The following is a 22,241-nucleotide window of genomic DNA, read 5'->3' as shown; positions in this document are numbered from 1 at the left end:
TTTTTGTGGAAATTGGCAAGATACTTTTAAAATTTATTTGTAAATGTGTAAGTTCTATCACAACCAAAATAACCCCACGGAACCTCACTGGAGAAGTTACACAAACTGATTTCAATACTTACTATATAACTACTGTAATCAATACAGTGTGGCATTGGTGTAAGAATAGACAAATAAATCGATGAAACAAATTGAGAGTCTAGAAATAGACCCACATTATGCAGTTAATTGATTTTTGACAGATTTCAAAGTCATTCAATGAGGGAAAGGATAGCTTTTTAAAAAGTTGTGCTAGAAAATGAGGATATCTAATGGGAAAAAATTAGCTTTGACTTCCTAGCTTTTTATATTCAAAAATTAGTTTGAAATAGGATAGTGGACCTAACACTCTTAGCTAAGCTGCTAAGCTACTAGGATCAAACAGGGAAATATCTTTCAATTAGAGTAGTCAGAGAGATCCTTGAACACAAGCAGTTTTTAAAAACAAATAAAATGGGGCCAGAAAAATAGTACAGCCCGTAGAGTTCTTGTCTTGCATGTGGCTTATACGAATTCAATCCTTGGCATCCCATATGGTCCCTAAAGCAAAGCCAGGAATAATTTCTGAGTGCAGAGCCAGGAGTAATCCCCTGAGTATGGCTGGTCCTGCTTCCCCCCAGCCCCTGGTTCATCAAAACCAACCAAACAAACAAACCCTTGATAACGGATCTCATCAGAAGCAAACCTTTCTTTTAAAGGAGTAACAAATGTCCAGTAGTGACAGACCCAGAGAGCTGGCTTACAAAACTGAGTTAGGCAAGAGATTAGAATGGGGGCTGGTGGAACATTGAGGCTTGGTGAATGGTGAAGGTGCTGCCACTCTTGTAGACGGTGTGGAACACTGTAATCATCAAACTTATCATTAACTGTACAGTGAATCATGGTGCTTAAATAAATATTGGTGAAAAAATAGTAAAAATTAACTACAAAAAGGAGCATGGGGCACAGAGCAATAGTACAGTGGGTAGGGTGCTTGTCTTGCACACTAACTAGGGTTTAATCCCCAGCATCCCATATGGTCTCTTGAGCAATGCCAGGAATGATCCCTGAGCAGCCTTGGAATTCCAAGCATTGCAGAGCCTGAGAAAAATCATATCCTCAGGCCCTTGTACTGAACCAAAGCTGTATATTTTTTAAATCAGTCTTTCTTAGCCATAGTACAAAACATATTACATTTGCTAAAAATGTAAGTTATTGCTCAATAAATTTCAAAGAACCCAAGTTTTTAAAGTAAACATTTTTCATCAGTAAAAGCAACAAACAGAAAAAAAATATTTTCCAAAAATATACCTGACAAGGGGCTTGTATCCATAATATAATGACTATAACTCAATAATATCAGTTCCATTCAAATTTTAAAATAGGCATAAGGCTTGAGAAGACATTTTTAGATAGGAAGATGTACAAGTGTTCAAGTCCTGGGTGAAAAAAATGTACATAATTAGTCATCATGAAGATGCAAATAACCTCAGGAAAATCCAGAATATCACTATGTACTTTCTAGAATAGCCAATAATTTTCTTTAATGGCAAGTACAAACTCTGGCAAATATTGGAGCAATTAAAAGTTTCCTACATTTCTGATGGGGATAAAATTATTACAGTTCCCTTTGGTACAAAATTGGGTAATTTATTTTGAAATTGGGCTGGAGCGATAGCACAGTGGGTAGGGTGTTTGCCTTGCACGTGGTCGACCCAGGTTCGATTCCTCCGCCCCTCTCGGAGAACCAGCAAGCTACCGAGAGTATCTTGCCCGCACAGCAGAATCTGGTGAGCTACCCGTGGCATATTCAATATGCTAAAAACAGTAACAAGTCTCACATGGAGATGTTACTGGTGCCTGCTTGAGCAAATCGATGAGCAGTGGGATGACAGTGATATAGTGATTTTGAAATTAAGCATTAACTTACCATTTATCCCCAAAGTCCCAAATTTTAATTCAAAGAAATGATTTATAGAATATTTTTAAAGCAATTTTACATATAAAAGAGTTCCAGACTGAAAGTAGCCCTCAAATTCACTAATAGAAGAGTAAATAAACTTTGTTATATTTATATAATACTACTTGGCCGTAAGCAAAATGAACTACTATTGTAGGGATGAATTCAAAATGCATGGTACAGTAGCTTGAGGATCTATAATTATCTCAAAAATTTTAATAATATTTTAAGAGAAATAATAAACATAGTATCACACACTGCATGTCATTTTATGAAGTTTTAGAAAAGACTAAACTATTTATTCTAAAAACATCAAAACATTTGTGGCCCATGGATGGGAGGGAGCTGACTGGAATGTGACTCTGTTGAACTTTCTGGAGAATCTGGGGCTCTTTGTGGTGGTGTTGGTTATAGAGGTCAGTGCAGAGTCAAAACTCATCAGGCTCTACACTTGAAATTTGTGCACTCTTGTGTATAAATCATACTTTAATTAGAAATGTATTTATCTGTTTCTCTTAATTTGAAAGTCAGCTTTCATTTTCATCAACTCTATCAAAGACCCATGTTCTTTATGTAGGTTGGCTTATTTTTTAAAATCCATATGTTTGGGAGTCAGTTTATCTTATTTCCCTCTTTTTCCTTGCTTCTTCCTTCTGAAGACCACAGGAATGTGAGAGAAACAAGGTAACCATTGAAAATAAAACTATAGTCAAAACTTTCACATCAGAATCTTCTGTCACTTGGACCTGTGCAGTCCTATAATTTGAATGTGTGACTCTAGAAATGGTTGCTATGGTGATAAACCACTTTACTTAAATAGCATGTATTTTTCTCAAAATTCAGAGAAATGGTAACAGTTTCTAGTAATCATGCACTGGTATTAACTTGTAGGGATATGCCTACAGCTTACAGGTTTTGCATCCATTATCAGTCGATGAATCCATCAGGTTAAAGTTATGCCAGGAAATTGTGAACTGTGTATACTTAGCCCAATTTTCTTGTTGTGTATCTCCCCTTACACACAGGGAGCCCCTCTTAAAATTAATAACATGGGTTGGAGAAAGCTTGCTAAGGGTGCTGAATTACAAAAAGATGCTACTGGAGGGAACCTTGTAAGGTCATCTTTTCCATCATTTTGCCTCCAGTAGGACTGACTATTCTTCAACAGTCCCAAATGGTAAGAGTCTGTCAAAGCTGAGGAACAATTGAAACGCTGCCTGGGGCGGCCTCTGTGGCACCAGCCTGACTGCAGCATCCGGAATTGCTGACTCGCTGCACAGTGTGGAAATCTTTCCCCTTCTTCATCTTATAGATTGTGGTTCCATATAAATAAATACATATTCTCTTACTCTTTATTTTTAGAGCTGAAGCGCTTTCATAAAGAACCCTCCACTCATCCGTCATATTAGTAGCTTGTCTTTAAATCTTCTCTGGTCCCTTTATCTGTTCAAACTGGTTGCAGTGTCTCAAATATGAATTCTTCATGATTTTATATTTGGAGAGAGTATCATATTTCTTTGATTTCTACAATGCTTTCCGATGATAGCCAGATTTCCTCGGTCATTATACCAGCATCTTCAGTGAACAGCCTACAGTGATTTTTTTAGAGCCTCCCTTAGATTGATCGTGATGCCCAGCAGTCTCTTATTGATCACCTAGACTCTTTCCCTCAGAATTGAATATTAAAATTCCTCTGTCATCTTTCTCCCCTTTTGTACAATCTTGTAGGAACTCATCCTCTTTTATTTGCCTTGCATGACCTAGAAGATCTTAGTAACCCTTCCAGCCTTGACAATTTCACTTTTCATTTCTCTGTCCTATTACTTACAAAACTGTAAAATTGCATCAGTGGCAGGACAGATCTCAGAGGAATCCCATCAACTATGAGTGAAGAAAAAGCAAAACCTAAAACTAAGAGCATCTATCCTACAGAAGAAATTACTAAAAAAATTAAGATTTATTTTAACTTAGAGAGAAAAGACTGGGAAGCTGAAATTTGCCTTGGCCATTTATTTTCTTAGTTGATGAAAGACTTGGTTCTTGTTGCAGGGACTGGAGCTTTGCCTGAAGTACACCATGGTTGCCAACCTGTACCCATGTTCTGTGAGCAGTAGAGAACATTCTAAATAATGGGACGTTTAATAGGGGAGAGTCGGAATTTTCAGAAAAACTATGATTGTGAATCCTAAAAAACAGAATCCTAAGCTTGATGTAACTGAGAATTTGCAAGGAGAAACAGGCACACGCAGTTATGTATATACATGAAGGAATGTATATAGAAGGTACATACACATTGAACCCTCGGAACTTGCAGAAATATTTGCATAAGAATAAGTAGATTTGCACTGATAGAACCAGGGAGAGAAGAAGCAGGTATTATTTTCTATTTCAGTGCAGCCTATTTTAGGCTGATTTTGGAACTTAATTTTAAATACAGTTAATTGCATTCATTTTAGTATGTGTTAAATGTCAAATTTTAAAAGAAAAGATGCATTCATATGTTGCTAGTAAGCATATAAGTTGGTACAACTGCAATATTGGCAATATCTTAAATATATATATATGACTTTTGATACAAGAGTTCTATTTCTAAAAACATCCCATAGATCACTTATACAAAATTACATAAATGAGATATTTTGCTATTTGTACTAGTAAAATATTAAAAACAACTTCAATTTAGCTAATGACTGGGTAAAAAAATTACGGTACTGTACATTCACCCAAGGAAATAGTGACAATAATTTTTGTGTACAGATAGTCCCAGGCTATATATCTATAATTATATTTTTTACTGTATGATAGTATAAAATCAAAATGCATTCAGTATAAACTATACTTGAGTTTTGAATTAAAGAATTTTGTTTTTTACCTTTACTAAAACATTCAGAGATCACATGAGCTATGCAATACTTCATTATAAAAGCATGTTTTATGTTAGATGAATTTGTCCACTGTGAGCTAAGTGTTCTGAGCATGTTAAAGGTAGACTAGGCTTAAGTGGTTTGGTGTACTAAGTAAACTCGTAGCTTAAAATTTTTAATATATGATGGATTTATCAGGGTGAAAACCCATGATAAGTTTAGGAAGACATGGAATAATCCTCAGTTACTGACACCTGCTCAAGTAAATTGATGAACAACAGGATGACAGTAATAGTGACAGTGAATTTATTGCTATAAAAAAAGAGGTACACAGTGACTTACCAGTTTTGTTAAATAAATAAAAGTAGAAGAAACTGTATTAATCTATTCATTTAAATCAAACCATATGAAATTAACATCATTGGTGTTTTTGAGATGCACAAATGATGATCAGTTTCTTTGGTTCCATCTAATGTTTGCTTAAATATGTGAAAAAACTGTCTGGGAGGGTACACTGTACTTGGTAATACAGATTCTTTTTTTCCCCAAAGAGTTGTTCACAGTAATTGATTACATTCAATATTTCAACACCAATTCCACCACCATTACACCTTCCCACCACTTTTTTGGGAGGGGGCCACACCCGGTGATGCACAGTGGTTATTAACTGCTCATCCACCCAGGAATTACTCCTGGCGGTGCTCAGGGGACCATATGGGATGTTGGGAATTGAATCTAGGTAAGCCGCATGCAAGGCAAATGCCCTACCCGCTGTGTTATCACTCCAGTGATATCACTCCCTTCCCACCACTTTTATTTCGAGTTTTACCACCACCATCAAAGCCTGCCCCAACAGTAGATGCTAAAATAATTTATTTTGTGTTGCTAGTTATGAAAAATTGACTAAAAATGATACAAAAAGTTTTCTTTAGAGGAAAGTGTTAAAATTGTTGTATCTTATCTTGGAGCCATTAAGCCCCTGAATTAGAGATCATTAACATGTTGTTAGAGTGTGAGTCTTGTGTGCTACTATATACATATATATATATATAGTGTGTGTGTGTATATATATATATATAATGAATATTGGGTGTCTTCTACCTTACACCCCATCAAATGTAGTGTGCTACTCTTTGTATATCAGTAGCATAATTGTATGCAATGCTGCAGGGCCATAAAAGTGGCTGCATGCTCCTGGAATTCTACAGATTTTTTATAGGGTGCTAGAACAGGAGTTAAATTTTTTTTTAAACTGGACGGTGGGGGCTGGGACAATAGCACAGTGGGTAGGGCGTTTGCCTTGCACACAGCCAACCCGGGTTCGATTCCCAGTATCCCATATGGTCCCCCAAGCACTGCCAGAGGTAATTCCGGAGTGCAGAGCCAGGAGTAACCCCTGTGCATTGCCGGGTGTGACCCCCCCAAAAAAAACCTGGACGGTGATTTTTGGATCCAGAGGAATCTCTGCAGCATGCTGCTCTCTTCTGAGATGGGTTTGTGAGTCTATATCATGGCCGTTAATGTGCTTAAATGGTGCCCAGAGGCAATTCGTGGGTATGACTGCCAGGAAAGGGGAAGTACAGGGAGATGGGAGAAGGGCTCCAGTCCCAACTCCAGAAGCCTGGAGATTTCAGTCACTAGTCCTCATACCTGGGTTTTTCAGTGGATTCAGTTTCATGCGTGGGGACCTCTAAGTGAGCCTGTGAAGGTCAGCTGTGAGAATGGTGGCAAATGGGTTTTGGAGATTTACAACTGATGGATGGTGGAACTGATCTCCCTAGGGGACCTGAAAAAAAATTTGAAGACTCTGAATAGGAACTCTTTGAGATAAGCTACCTATGTGATTTACATATAAATATATAAACTATTTCATATATAAATAACAAATTTATACATAAATGAGGAATGTAATTGTGTCATCTTACTCTTGAATGCAACTAAGAAATGTTTCTACATTGAAAATGTTTGACAACCAGCTTGCTTTAGTTTCCTTTGTCTGCTTCCAATTTGCCAGAAAATTCTGAGTTTTATATTAAGATACACAGAAGAAAATAGAAGATTATCTAGTGTTTTCTTCCTTTTCCTCTTTCTCTCTTGGAGCCTCCCAAGCAGTGTTTACTGGGCCAATCAGGGAGGGTACAAGCAAAGGGGCCAGGCTACAACCTGCAGTGCTTACATATCCCTGACTTCTGAGCTGTCACTACCTCACTGTCTCCTTTTTTGGTGTCATACTGCCACTACTAATGATAGAAAGACTACTCTCCTCTACTACTGATAGAAGAACTTTCCAGAAAGTGGGATATGTCCATTATTACTGAATGCTAATACATTTTTTTTTTTGCTTTTTGGGTCACACCCAGAGATGCTCAGGGGTCACTCCTGGCTCTGCACTCAGGAATTACCCCTGGCCGTGCTCAGGGGACCATATGGGATGCTGGGAATCGAACCTGGGTCAGCCGCATGCAAGGCAAATGCCCTACCCGCTGTACTATCACTCCAGCCCCAATGAATGCTAATACATTTTAAATTTTTTAAAATTTAAGCCAGGTTTGAAGAAGATCATCTAAGGCCAGAAGGTTAGTACAGAGACGCAGCTGACCCCCATTCAATCCCCAATAGCAAGTGATTCCCCTGAGTGTCACAGGGTATAGCCCTGGAAGCCCTTCCCACAAGGACCACTGGGCATAGCCTTGGTGATCCCCTCCCCACCCAAGCACTGTTTGAGTGGCCTGGGTAATCCCCCAGAACCTCAGGATGAATGGAAATTGTCTAGAGGGATCCTGGGCCTCCTGAGCATCACTTTTGAGCCCCTCCATCACAACAAGAAGAAAAAGTAATTACTTCACAGCACTCAGAGGGACTGCTTCTGAGCATTCTTTCCTGATGACTGTGACTTATGAATCAACCTACATACTCATGTATATTAACAAATGGGATAATGAAAGACAATGGAAATGTTGAGCCAGATGTGAATATGAGGCATGAAAAAGAAAACAAGTCTCTCCTATTCTGTATAATATTAGCTATAATACAGATGTTGAAATATTCCTGAGGGTAGAAATGCCCAAACAGAGCATTACACTAAAGTTAACTTCTTTTTTTTTTTGCTTTTTTGGGTCACACCTGGCGATGCACAGGGGTTACTTCTGGCTCTCACTCAGGAATTACCCCTGGCCGTGCACAAGGTGACCATATGGGATTCTGGGAATCAAACCTGGGTCAGCTGCATGCAAGGCAAACACCCTACCCGCTGTACTATTGCTCCAGCCCCTAAAATTAACTTTTTAATAGCATTTTTAAGTCAAGCCAATTTTTATTAATTGAGAATTTCAAGATAGGTTTTATTTTTTAGGGAACAATAGTGCACTAAACAGAGCAACTTAGCTTCAGCCAGATACTAGAACGTTAGGGTATTGTACCACCCCACTGCTGATATAAAGACTTTCCAGAAAATGGAATATATCAATTATTACTAGATGTTAATGCATTTAAAATTTTTTAAGTTTACACCAGGTTTTATTGATTAACCATTGGTTTACTATATTGTAAAATTTTGGAAATACAATTTTACATTCTCCATGTGTATTGCTGCATTGTTCTGTCCACCAAAGTTCTAGAGGTCTTACTCCATTCAGGTGACCCCCTTTACCCCTCTTTGAAAACAATCTTATTTTCTTAATCTTTGTGTTTTGCCTATTTGTTTTCCATAGTTATTATATTCATATATAATCGTCTTTTGTTTCCTACCTTACTTTGCTCAGCATAATCACCTCAAGTTTCATCCATATTGTCACAAGGGACAAGATTTTACCTATCTTAAGTAGCTGCCTAACATTCCATATAGTTTATAAGCCACAATTTTCTTATCCAGTCATCTGCCAATGGTGTGTTTGTGTTGCTAATATGTTTTAGCTATTATTGATAATACTGCTATAGACATACGGAAGCATGTATCCATTTCTTAGGTACCTTCTGTTTCTCAAATGAACACACAGAGAAGCAACTCAGAAATTTTCTTTGAAAGAATCTACAAAAGGACATTTTTACAATTTAAAATGTATACAGATTAATTTTTCATTATGCAAAATTATTAGCAGAATAATCAGCAGGCACTGTTGTAAAGTCATAGATGAGTTGTGTTCTAAAGTAGTCATATATGTAAGAGCTGTCAGCAGTAAGCCAACATTGGGTAATTATTCTCTTTCTGGAAATGCATGGATGAAAAATCATAAATGAGGTCAAAGAGATGACTCAAAGTGTTAGAGTACAATATTTATAAATTACCTGATTTTTTTTGCCATAGTCCTGGGATGTCATTTATTTATTGGGCAAAAATATATTAAGTGCCATTTACTGTATAGAAAACTCTCTTCCATTACAAGAGCCTGAGTGTCTAAGGAACACCAGATTTGTTTGTTTCCTTACATATGACTTTTTTACATTACTAACCTGGTTATGAATTCATATGTGTGCTTTTAAATTTCCCAGAGTATTAGACAGATAAACCCTTTCTCAGGTCTGTATAGGAGCGCTTGCTCCAGCTGTGCACCACTGTGTACCCGCCTCTAGCCTGCTTGTGTTGCTCTCTTGAGACACTCTCTGCTCCTTTTGGAACTCAGTGTTCAGCTTCATTTAATTAGAAATGATCACTTTTAAAGTGGGTCTAAGGTCAAAATGGACTCTGGTCCCCTCATGACGAGGAGACTGGAGACTGTTCTCCTCTGCTGTGGGGTGAGGCGACCCAAGAAAATCCAAGTGCCTTTAGAAGCCTTTCTACTTGTTTCATGCTCTAAAGCTCACCGAGCACTTTCCTGGCCACCATCGTTCATTCATATAATAAAGCCACACAGTAAATGCGCAAATGCCATCCCCCCCTCCCCGCTTAACAGTGAGGCACCAGGGCTCAAAGAGCTCAACAGACCGGCCCAAGTTGTGTGACCGGGATGAGAAGCCAGTGCCTGGAAGCATGCAGAGAATGGTTAGGTGAAGAGGAATAGGCCATATGCGGCAGCTTTGTACCCAGGCTAGAAAGAATAGCCATCACATGCTTCTCAGAGTATCCACACAGCTGTCAAAGTTTCTGTAGAGATCTTTAAAGATTACATGAATGCATCATTTCCAAGCTGCCTTCCTTATGACAATATTTCCACACATTTATTTTCATTTTTTATAGCAGAGAACTTAAACCTGTGCTCATAGTTTGCTTGACACTAAACTCTTAAGCAATTCTGTTTTAATAAGGTGCTAAAGGAGTTTTCTTTGACATTTAATAACAATCTTACAAAATTGCTTTCTATCCTATGCCTGCCGAGTGTTTGATCTTGAACAGTTTTGTAGTCCTTCGCTCCTTTGAATTGTGTACATGGCTTTGTGTCGGAGCATTAATGTAGGCCTTTTCTTCCTAGGCCACTGTTTTTGAAACTAAGCTCTCTTCCACAAAGAAGGAAACTGTGGATAGCTTGGACACTGTGTATTCAGCTTCCGCGCCTCGCAAGTCCAGTCCATCTGGAACCAAGGGTGAATCCTCTGTGACTTCCTCCAAAATCACTACCAAACCCCTCACCATGCCGAGAACAAAAAAGAAACTCTAAGATTCGCGTCAGTGCTGAAAGGTACGAAAACTGAGCTGCTTTTTCTAGTGTGAAAATGAGGAGACTCGGGGGAAAGCGGACAGTGTCGCCTTGAGCTGTTAGTCCTTTTGTTCCACTGAGTCCTGCCATGTATTTGCACCAGTGCAAGATTGAAGCTCGTCATCTTTCAAACAGTACAGCCACCAACTGCTGCTGGCTGGCCATGGTGGACATCAAGTCTGGATATCCTCCAAGTTATTAAGAGGAGCTGATGCTCTCAAAGCAAGGCTGAGGACAACTTGCTCAGATTCATTCCAAATTCTTGTATTCCGGTGCAATTATATTTAGGGGGAGGTGAGAGCCAAATCTAGTAGTTGAGGTCCAAATAGTTATATGCGCTTTCCACTAGAATACTGTGCTAGGGGATTGCATAGGCCAAACAGCACAAGTTCTAGTTACTCGGGTGTGTTTTGTAAATTTAAGTTGCTAATTAAGGTAACTTATTTTAAGTATAGAAACGTAGATCTTTAAATACACTAACTTATAGCTAATCTCTATGTATTAATCAATTTTTTAAGCACATGTTTCCTGTATCACTGTCATCCAGTTGTTCATCGATTTACTCGAGCAGGCACCAGTAACGTCTCCATTTCTCCCAGCCCTGAGATTTTAGCAGCCTCACCTTACTCGTTTTTCCCAACAATTGGAGGCTCTTTTCAGGGTCAGGGGAATGAGACCTGTTATTGTTACTGTACTTGGCATATCAAGTACAGCACGGGGAGCTTGCCAGACTCTTCCATGCAGGCGGGATACTCGGTAGCTTGCCAGGCTCTCCGAGAGGCATATGTATATATTTATCTTTATGATGATGTGTCCTAGACCCATTAATTTTTTTAAGTACAAAAGTGATTTTTATTTATTTAATTAATTAAATCACCGTGAGATACAGTTACAAAGTTTTCAGTCATACAGTGATTGAACACTGATCCCTCCATGGTCCCCAGTATCCCTCCCGCCACCCCCACCTCATCCCACCCCTCTGTGGCCTTCCATCTTACTCTCTCTCTACTTTGGGGCATTATGATTTGCAATACAGACACTGAGAGACCATCGTATTTGGTCCTTTGCCTACTTTCAGCACACATCTCCCATCCCATGTGATCCCTCCAACCATCATTGACTTAGTGGTCCCTTCTCCATCCCAACTGCCTTCTCCCCCAGCTCACGAGACAGGCTTCCAGCCATGGCGCAGTCCTCCTGGCCCTCATCTCTACTGTCCTTAGGTGTTAGTCTCATATTATGTCATTTTATATTCCACAAATAAGTGAAAGTCCTCTTTTTAAAACTGAGGTAACATTGTTTTATAAGAGAATTAGATTTTTAAAAAATTAATATTATGATAACATCCCTTCCAATACTGTTTAGGCCTTTGGTATACAGTGTTACTCAGACACATTAATTTTGAAGTTAATCAGAAGTAAAATATATTAAGGGCTCCTAAGCCCCTGTTGCAAATTATGAGCTTGGCTTGCGGTTGCAAAGGTACACTGGCTGGCTCTTGGTGCTACAGGCAACTCCTTCCACCAGGACAAATAATTTCACTATGTGGGGCCATTTGAGGGTGAACAGATGCTTCCCTTATCCTCCCAGACTGATTCCAAAGAAGATATGCTCAGTTCCTTTGTTCCTTTGTCAGTTAGTTTCATTCCAAACCCCATGGGATGGTCAGATTTCCAGAATCACCCATAACTGTCTGGACGAGCATGTGTTCGTTGCCTAAAAATCTACTCCATGATTTCTTGAGATTAATTTGGAGAACACTGTTGTGCTTTTGATAGGTCAAAGGTGACCTCTGGGGTGGGTGAGTAGTGCAGCCAGTATGTTCTTAATGTCTTCAGTGTGCTTCCTCTGGGGGAACTACCCGCCCACATGGTATCAGTTTAAATTGGCCGGACTTTATTTTCAACCTTTCTCCCTTCTTGATGATGGCTTCCAGCCCTCTCAGGAACTATAACCTATTGCCTGCCCGCAAAGCTCCCTCTCTCAATGAGCCAGTCTCGGGAGAACAGGTCTGTTTTGGCCTGGAAGCCTGGTGTCATTGGCTCGTGCAGATTCTCGTCATTGGAAGTTCTCTTGGGGATGGGTAGGAGCTGATTGCTGCTCTTCTTGCAGAGAAGCCAGTGGAGGCAGTGATTCTGTACAGCCCAGAGCCTGAAAATGGAATTTTCACTCTGTTCAAAATGCCCTGACTTTCTTTTGTATCACAAATGGGAGGATTCTAATGTCTAACTAAGTACTCACCAAACTTTTTGATGTTTTCCTTTCTTCTCAAATTAGTGATTCCACTCAGTATGCTTGCACAGGGTTAAGGTAATCTAAAATTACACTTTCTGAGTGCGGAAGTCATTTTATAACTTTTGACTGTGTCTAGACCCTTTCCCACCCCCGCCCTAGGTCAGATCAACCTTCTTCCCACCATAAAACTCAACCTAGTAGCCCTCCTCTATCAAGAGCATCATTTTATTTTGTGATAAAATGAAAACAAAGTTGATTTGAAAACTTAGCTTGTTTGTCCTAAAGGAATTTTCCTATCATTTTTATTTGTCATTTGCCTACATGGAACACGCTTGGGTCAAGTCAAGCCTGAGCTTTGTTTCCTGGCTACTGTGCCTCTTTCATACCTGGGACTAGATGGCCTGGCTTTCTCCGTTTGCTTTCATGGCTACTCTTCAGTTTCAGGCTGGTTTTCGGAGACGGAAGAGCCAGCCCCGACGCATCACTGCTCTCACTCTGACAGCTCCCACACACCCCACAGAGCCCTGGCTCTGCCCTGACCCAGAGATTCACACTGTGGGGGACAGTGCAGAGTAGACGCCAGTTCCAGGGAACACATGCCAAGCCATGCTCCAATCCAACTAACGGGCAAGTCAAGGCAGGAGAAATATGATAAAAGACATAAATGCAGGCTTGAGGCTGAGGAGAAGTTCAGCTGAGGAGAATAGATGATGATAACCAGAGAAGACCTTAAATCTGAGGAGAAAGGAAAACGAATGAGGGAGCAAAAACTATCTAATAAGAATATTGATTTGGGCGATTGGGAGCTGGAGCAATAGCACAGCGGGTAGGGCGTTTGCCTTGCACGCGGCCAACCTGGATCCGATTCCCAGCATCCCATATGGTCCCCCGAGCACCACCAGGAGTAATTCCTGAGTGCAGAGCCAGGAGTAACCCCTGAGCATTGCCGGGTGTGACCAAAAAAGAAAAAAAAAACATTGATTGGCTAGTGATCCCTGATCCTGCCAAAGGTCAAAGCACATCAAGGAAGGCAGGGCTCATCCTTCCGTTGTTGACGGCCCAGTCCCAGTTGGAGTCATGCTGGCCCTTCTCGCCAGTACAGAGCATGCCCAGGTGAAGGCAGGGACTGAAGAGTCCACATTGGGGTAGTGGCAGCTGAGCGGGCTGTGGCTTTAAGAGCTGGTCATAGGCCAGTCCTTCTGTTTTGACTGCGAATTCTCTGTGAGGGTGGGAGGGGTAGAGGGGTGGGGAAACCATAACATTTTGTGCTTATCACTGAAACTCTTTGTTTAAATAATTCTATTTGACTCCAAAATGTAAGTTCCAGGTTAGACAGATCAAAAGCAGCCAGTCCTGAAAATGAAGCTTTTTAAATTCTAGTCCTGCTGTTGGAATAGAGAAGAAAGGCTTTGTTCAAACATGCATTCCCAGCAGTAAGCAGAGCTTTGAAATTGGCCAGGGGACTTGTGTCCCATAATGGCCGCACTTGGCTGGAGACCAAACAGCCGTGGCCGCCGGGAAATGACCCTGGGCTGGATATTTTCCATCTGCCCCTTCAGAACCACCGGGCCCCTCTGGGCCGTCTCTCCCCAGAGAGCCCAATCTTTAGGGACTACATTAGCGCACTGGTGTGTACTCGGGATTTATTGGTAATGTGTCAGTGAGGGGCACCAGCAGGCAGGAGAGGGGGGTGCAGATACTGACTCCCCCACTCCACCCTCACCATTTGCTGGGGGATGGGCCCCTTTCTCCTGTAGCCACTCGGGCTGTTCCTGCCCCTTCTGGCCCACACCAGAGCTCACTCTGGCCCCCTCCATCCTGTCCGCCTCCTTGTTAAACTCTAAGCTGTTTCGTTTGACGGTGCTAAGGGTCTTCTCCTTGGACACAGGGTCACCCCACCCCTCTGCTCAGTGCCTCATTGTTCTTGCCCTGGGAAAGTTCTCTCTGGGCTGGGGAGCAGCGGGAGGGCATCTCCAACCAAATGGCAATAAACTGAAGAGCCTTACACCAACGTGAGTTCCTCCTCAAACAAACAGAGGCACCTGGGTAGTCACTCACGGTTGAGGTAGGGGACAGCAGAGGAGAGATGGTCCAACTTGGAGCTCAGACAGAGCCAAAGAAAAACTGGCATGGCCCAACCCAAGCTGGAATTGACTAGACCCAGATTTGCATCTCCATCTCCGACCGTGGCCTCTGGGAGCCTGAAGAAAGCAACACCTGACTTGTCGCCGCACCCAAGACGGCCTTGGACACAAGCTGCCTCCCCGTCTCCTGACGGAGGCAAGGACACAGCTGATCCCGAGGCGCCCCTGAAGCACAGGCCAGCCGAGCACCGCCGTCTCCTGGGCTGAGCATTTGTTTCATCTCTATGAGCACTAGAATCACTTTCCAAAGCATTTTCAAGTAAAAATTTCACTGTTCAAAGGTCTCACAGAGTTCATTTTACTCTTCAGGATCCTATTTTTCTGAGTGGGCTGGCTTAGAACTGATTTTGATTTCCGCTCAGTACATTGTTATCACTTAATTCTCCTCAGTGTGCCAATTTCCCTAGCCTTTCTTCTTCAAAGGGAGGCCGGCTTCATTCAGTGGCTGTCTTGCGTTTGTGCACTGCCTTCCTCAGTTGCTAGTATAATCAACTCAATGCTCTCTCGCTCTCTCTCTCTCTCTCTCTCTCTCTCTCTCTCTCTCTCTCTCTCTCTCTCTCTCTCTCTCTCTCTCTCTCCCCCTCCCTGATTCTCCACACGTCCCTCAATTATCTGGAGCATCCCTCAGCAGGAATGGTGGGGATTCCCCCTCTGCCCCTGCAGTCTCCCATGGGGCAGCAACACACTCGTAGCACTGGACAGTGTAGTTGGGCACTGTCCTTAGGCATTGTGGTGTTGTGTCTGACCGCCTTAGAGACTGTCCCTCTCTGTCGCCTGTGCCATCCATGTATTGTACTGAACTCTGAACCAGGAAAAGAATTTTGAGGGCCCCCTGGCTGGAGCATGCAGTGTGGCCATCTCCTGATTGCAGTCGGCCGAGTCTTCAGGCTGAAGCTCCTCGGCATCCACACAGGCCACATATATATCTTCCTGGGTTCAGTGGCATTCTGAAGAGCCAGTCTTTCACCCATTCCTCCACCTTGTGCTCTATATTTGGGATCCTGACACCTTGTGTTATTTAGAAAAGAATCTCTTTATCACTTCTGGGTCACACCCAGTGATTCTCAGAGATTACCCTTGACTTGGCACTCAGGAATTACTCCTGTGGGTGCATGGGGACTATATAGGATACTGGGGATCATGCCTCAGTTCTGCTCCATACTAGGCAAGGACCCTACCTGCTGTCCGCTCTCTCCAGCCTGAAAGATCTCATTTTTTTCTGCTAGAAAGTTGTCTTCAGTGCCAGGGTGACTACGAGATAGAAGTCGGCATTTCTGGGGCGAGGCAGGGGCCAGGCCGGTAGAGTTAAAGACAATAGACACTCCCTGGGGACCCTGAGAAACTCCCTCAGGTGGAGGTGGCCACCAGTGGTGTTGCCCAGCCCAGGCTCTGAGCTACACTGAGACATTGTAATCTTCTTCTGGGGCTAAGTGAGCAGCTGCATTTCCATCTTCCAACCCTGCCCCTCTCAGAACCTTGGTAGCAGCCAGTGCAGAAGCAGCAGCCAGAGCTCTGCATGGGCCAGCCAGCATGCGCTCTCTCTCTCTCTCTCTCTCTCTCTCTCTCTCTCTCTCTCTCGCCCTTACAATAACATGTGAGACCTGCGCTTTAGTGCTCTCTCCAGAGGAATAAAGTAAGGTACACAAAGGTACACAGACGTTCAGAAACCTGTCTAGGGTCACACGGCTAAGAAGCAGAACCGGGCTTTGGAGACAGCCAACGGCGCCCAGTGTGTCCCCGTGGCCCTGCATTCCTTGGAAAGCATTTGTCTTTTAGTCTGAGATGTCTCTCAAGCTTTACTCCAAGTGGCTTCTGGCCCCTCAGTCTTCAGGCGGGAGCCTAGAGTGGTGTTGGCAGGTGAAATTTTAGGTGGCAGAGAGAGGTGGGTTCTGAGTCAGATCTGACTACACCCTGGCCCTGACCAGGAGCGCCACTCTCCCAAGGACTTGGTGTGGTCAAAGCAAATCCCAAATGCTGTGGCCTGCTTCTGTCGGGAGCTGTCTCCCCAACGCCTCTGAGTGTATTTCTTTCTCACCCAACAGAGAAAAGAGGCTCCTCAGGCTCAAGTAGGTGCAGTCTCGATAGATTGTACAGCCCAACGGCCGAGCGCTCTGCTCACGGTGAGGGGGTCGGGGGTTACACATCGCAGTAATGGTTGCACTCCCCTTTTTCCTTCATCAGGTCGAGTGTGGAGCTGTGCCTGAAAATTCCGGACTTCAGAAACCAGCTGCTAGAGTGTTTCACCACTTGGCCTCTGTCACCTCTAGCGTTTGCCATCGCTCTCTGCTTTAAGATAAAGATAGGTGGGAAGGTGCTTTCTCCTCGTCTGACATAGCCGCCTGGTCCAAGGGGCAGGGGCTGTTCTCAAGGCTCAGGTCCATCCCATGCAGGACAGGAAACGTCTATGCTGGAGAGAAGCCCAGCTGCCTGGGCCGCACCGTCTGCCTGTCTCCCATCTGCTGCCCGCTGCCCAGTCTCTGGAGATGAGATGGGTTCTTCTGCGGATCCGAGTGGTGATTTCGGGACTTTGGAAGGAAGGCCTTCTAGAGGGAAAGCTCCCAAAGCCCATTAAATGCATGATTTTTTTTTTTACAAGAGTGATCTCTCCTTCAAGGGTTCGTCTGGGGGCAGGAGATATAGCATAACAGGTAGAGTAATTGCCTTGCATACTGCTGACCCAGTTTCTATTCCAGACACCCCGAATGTTCCCCCTATCCTGCCAGGAGTGCAGAGCTAATGCCAAGAGTAAGCCTTGAGCAATGTCAAGTGATTCTCCCCTATCCCCGCCCACCCCACCATAAAAGAAGTGCTTGCATGATTGTGGAGAGATTCTCTTGCCAGATCAGTGTTTTCTAGCCTCTTGAGTTTCATACAAAACTCTGCTTGCTGATGCTTTTATCATTGCCTGCTTTCTTTCCCTCACTTCCTTCCTTCCTTCCTTCCTTCCTTCCTTCCTTCCTTCCTTCCTTCCTTCCTTCCTTCCTTCCTTCCTTCCTTCTTTCCTTCCTTTCTCTTCCTCACTTTCTTTTTTTGTTTCATTCTTTCTTTTTTCTTATTGTTTTGTTAAATCATAGTGAGATACTCTTTCCTTTCTTCCTTTATTCTTCCTTTATTCCTTCCTTCCTTCATTCATTCCTCCTTTCTCTCTCTTTCCTTCCTTTTTCTTTCTCTTTTTTCTATCTTTTTCCTTCCTTGTTTCTTTCCTTCCTTTCTTTTTTCCTTCCTTATTCTTGTTTAGGGCCACTGCTGGCAGTGCTCAGATCTTCCTGAGATGCTCAGGGATTACTGTCCTCAGGGTTCACTTCTGGCAGGGTTTGGAGGAAAATATGAGGTGCTTCATATGAGAAGCAAAATATGAAATTGGCTTCATGCAAGACAGGTGCCTTACCTGCTGCACTATCTCTCAGCCTCTCATTCTTTCTTTGGTGTCAGAGGCCTGGAAGTCTCATCAGGCCATTCTCAGCCAACTGGGCCACAGTTCCATGTAAGGACCTGAGGATGTGGTGCTCCTTGGGGCCTGAAGTGCTGGGAATTACCCGGGCGGCCCCAGCAGTGACTGGGGAGCCTCCAGGGATGCAGCTGGCAATGCTTATGAGACTCTGTGATTCCAGGGGTTGAACTGAGGTCATCCATATGCAAGGCATGCCCCTGTACTAGCCCCAGTTCTCTATTTGATTTGACAGTGGCTCCCCAGCTGTGCTCATTGGCACATGAGCCACCCCCAGCAGTTCTCAGTAAGGAGGGGCAGACTTGACTGGGGTGCTCTGGTTGGTGCTGTCATGGCAAAGGGAGACTCAGGCATCCCCTCAAGAAATATGGATTGTCTGTCTACACTTTGATAGGCACTAGACATGAACTGATGTACAAGACAGCCAGGCCATTGTCCATAAGGACCCAGTAGTCAGGAGGAGAGGGCCGACTATGTGGAACATTTCAGGAGTGTGAAATAACTAGATATGTGGTTAGGAAGGAAGGAGATGAGTGGAGGGCTGACCATAGATGGCCAGGGGATGAACCACAGAAAGCCTTTCTGAGGACACAGCAGGCTGACTCCCGGGAAGATGCTGTAGAGGGAGGAACTCAGTGGGTTTCAGGACTTGGTCCGCAGGCAGAGGGGGCAAGGCAGGAGCCAGATCCTAAAGTATGGAGGGTGGGGGTCACAGGAAAGAATCCAATTCTTCTAAGTTCAGCTTGAAACTGTTGCCAAGCTTTCTGCTGGGGGATGACACCCAATCAAAGATTCACTCTCTTTGGAGCAACTGAGTCCAAGTGGGGCAAAGGGAGAGTCATTGGTAGAGGAGGTAAAAGAAGTAGGTGGCGAGGAAAGAGAATTTGGAAACTGGATTGATAGGATCCAGTGATCGATTAGATGTGAGGATTAAAATAGGAGTTGGGGGGGGAGGGCCTGCAAGAACAACTCTGCCTTCAAGAACCAGATTGTGGTGGTCTCACACACCCACGAAGGCTAGGCTGGGCCTGGCAGTGGTGAGGGAAGCCTCCTGGGCATGGTCAGCTGAGTCCTTACTTGAAAAGAGATGGCCCAAGAGTGTCACAGGATGGAGGGGGAGAAGTGGGGAGCAGCCCACAAGGGACAAGGATTGAAGAGAAGCCCAGTGTTACTAGTGAGTAGTGCACAGAGCTGGTGTCACAGAACCCGAGTCCCAGAGACGTAGACCCCATGGCACCATCCTGCATCACTCGGCAGTTGCTGTGCCCCCTTTCGGGCCAGGCAGTGGCCGTACTTTACTGAGAGTGAGGTTGAAAACAAGTGGGGTGACATGAAATGCCATCTTGGGAAGCATCCCCAGGTGAGGTGGCCAAATTCCTTAGAGTTTGATTACTCCAACCTGCAACCAACAGGTAATAACCCTCAAGAGCTGAATCCTGATTCCCCCAGCCTCGCCTCAGCAGGAAAGCAGGTACACGGGTCAGTCTCAGTCACTTTCCCCAAACCCAAATTTGCAGAGCCCTGGGCTGTATGAACTGTCCCTGCAGTAGGTCTCCTGTTCAGGGCAAGGACACAGGGACTTATCAACTTGCCTGTGGTCCTTCAGGACCACACAGATCCTGGAGAGCACGGGAGGGGAGTGGTGGGGAGAGGGAAGAGGGGCTTTCACTTCCTTTCCGGCAGATGGAGTCCACTCTGGAACATACGAGTGCTAGAGAAGTCTAACAATGAGCAGAACCCTCTCCCCACTGGGCCCCACAGCCCATGCTCCTGTGGGGAGGTGATGTGGTTCCCAGGTCTCCAGGAGGAGCCTGTCACCCCCCAGGCCTTGGGACACACGGAGATGTGGGGTAGGGGGTGTCTGTCTCAGGTTGTCCTTTGCCTCTGTGCTCCTTGGCGCTCTGGTCCAAGCCGTTCAGGACGTGGCACGCCTGAGGCATCCCTGAGGCACATTTATATGCTTGTTTTCTTGTCCCCATCCCTGTGGTGAGCTCTCCGTGGCCATGGTGTGCTACCACAGAATGTGTGGGATAGGGAGCAGGGAGTTGGGGTTGGGGGGGCGGGTTGGGGCACGGAGCCCTAGATCACCTGGGAAGCCAGCCTCATTTTCCTTAAGTCTCTGCCTTGCTAATTACCCCCCAGCTCAGGGGGGAGCCCACAGTGACTCACAGGCCTGCCTGCCAGAGAACGCATTAGCAGCTCAGCTACCAGGGGGGTGGCGAAAGGCTTGGCAACCTCTCTCTGGTCCCGGGCCCTCCAGCAGGCTGAGCAGGCGATGTCATCTGTGTCTGTGTAACAGAATGTCCCCAAGCCTCCCTAACTGTAGCGACACGTTAACATCTAGACCAAAATTAAATGGCTTTGAGCAGCAGTGACCCTCCCACCCCTTCACAGGCAGGAAGTGGTACCTCTCTCCTTCCTGCCCCCACACAGTGCTGAGAACCCCCAGAGAGACGCTCAGACACATCCTTGCTGCTCCTTGCCTGGAAGTGGAGCCTCAGCTGCAGCCTTGAGACCCAAGCGAACCTTCCAGCCACTGAGCCTCACTTTCGTCTCTGGGCTGCTCTGCCCCAGCCATCTGGAGAGCAGTGACTGTGGCAGCAGCTGCCCTGTGTCCCGAGTGAGGGGAGCTACACCCAAATCCCAGGCGTTCCTCTACCCTCTAGATACGGTATGACGAAGCAGCCCACGCTGAGCATCTCTGGCTGCAGACACCCCCATTCTGTGTCCCCACCCTTGTGTCACAGGCAGACAGGGGTGGGAGGCCCGTGATGTTGCAGCCTGGGGCACAGGCGTATGAGGAGTGCCGTGGCCTGGAGGGGCTCAGGTGGCACTGTCCCTCAGCTCTCTCAGCCTACCTGGAGCCCACTCCTGGGGAGCCCCCCAGGGAATCCTGACACTCAGCTGACTTGGTGCTTACCTCATTTCCAAAGCCCAGGGATTTGCAGCCATTTCCAAATGTCAGGGAACTTAATGGGAAGGTTTGCTGCCTTGGAGGAATCGCTCTGGCTAGACGCAGATGTCAAACTTTGACTTATTGTCAAGTTGTCAGTTGGGCTCAAACTGTCAAGAGTTGACCTATTCTTTCCAAATAGAGAGCCCACTTGAAGAACCACGACAGGCGTCTTTGGAGGTGTAAGGAACAGAAGCCAGCATCCAGCCCTTCAGTGTCCATACAGCAAGGCTGAGTGAAAGGGGATCTCTGGTTCGGCCCTGCCAAGGCCAGGTGGGGTGCCGGACTGGAAGCAGATGTGGGAGCGAGGGCCTAGGAAGGGTGTCAGGCCTGCATTTAGGATGGCCCTATGGAGTGAACATTCTGTTCCCACAGGGGAGCCAGGGCAGGTACCCACAGCCAGCAGCTCCTCACCCCACAGCCATCCCTCCAGTCTCGTCAGCACCAGGAAATTTGCCTTGGCCTTCACCTTCTCTAGCAGAAGACCAGGCAGGACATTCCTGGATGATGTGGATTTCCTGGAAACTTCTTTATCTCTCATGAAGGGATCACCATCACACCCTTAGTGGGATAAAACTAAAAGGGAGGTTGTTGTAGCTAGACAGTTTTTAGGGGACAAAAGTGGTCCAACTTATTCCGGATCCAGAGCTCCAAGGGGAAGAGGACAGTTGGTAAGATACGAACGAGGAGCCTTTTCTATCCAGAAAGAAGCCTTTGGAATTTCACAAACAGCAGGCGCCAACATGTGGGAGCTGGAGAGCATGGTCTCAATTGTATAAAAATGCAAAACAAAGCCAGCTACACTGTGAGTTGTCCTCACAGAAGCTTCTCTGGGTCCCTAGATGAGCACTGAGGAGAGACGTGTGATGGAGCTTCTAAGTGCCACTTTGCCTGCCTGCTCCTCATTCCCGGTTCTAGCCCACCCACCCTACCTCAGACACATCAAAACTCACACCCACTCTCAATTTCCCCTGCCCCCAACTCCAACC

At 44.7% G+C, this 22,241-nt stretch overlaps 1 protein-coding gene across 1 annotated transcript in view; it reads left to right on the top strand.

The window, feature by feature from the left end:
- Positions 1 to 17,310, top strand: part of STK33 (serine/threonine kinase 33) — a 232,261-nt gene extending 214,951 nt beyond the window's left edge. Inside the window, exons 13-14 of the mRNA XM_055142785.1 lie at positions 10,248 to 10,454; positions 17,033 to 17,310. Coding sequence (XP_054998760.1) covers positions 10,248 to 10,433 — 186 coding nt within the window. The 3' untranslated portion in view covers positions 10,434 to 10,454; positions 17,033 to 17,310. The remainder of the gene's footprint in view (positions 1 to 10,247; positions 10,455 to 17,032) is intronic.
- The last annotated feature ends 4,931 nt before the right edge of the window (positions 17,311 to 22,241 follow it).

The sequence above is a fragment of the Sorex araneus genome, chromosome 6 (genome assembly GCF_027595985.1).
Source record: "Sorex araneus isolate mSorAra2 chromosome 6, mSorAra2.pri, whole genome shotgun sequence".
Taxonomy (NCBI): domain Eukaryota; kingdom Metazoa; phylum Chordata; class Mammalia; order Eulipotyphla; family Soricidae; genus Sorex; species Sorex araneus.
Note: the sequence above shows the minus strand (reverse complement) of the source record. Positions and strands in the feature narration are given on the sequence as shown.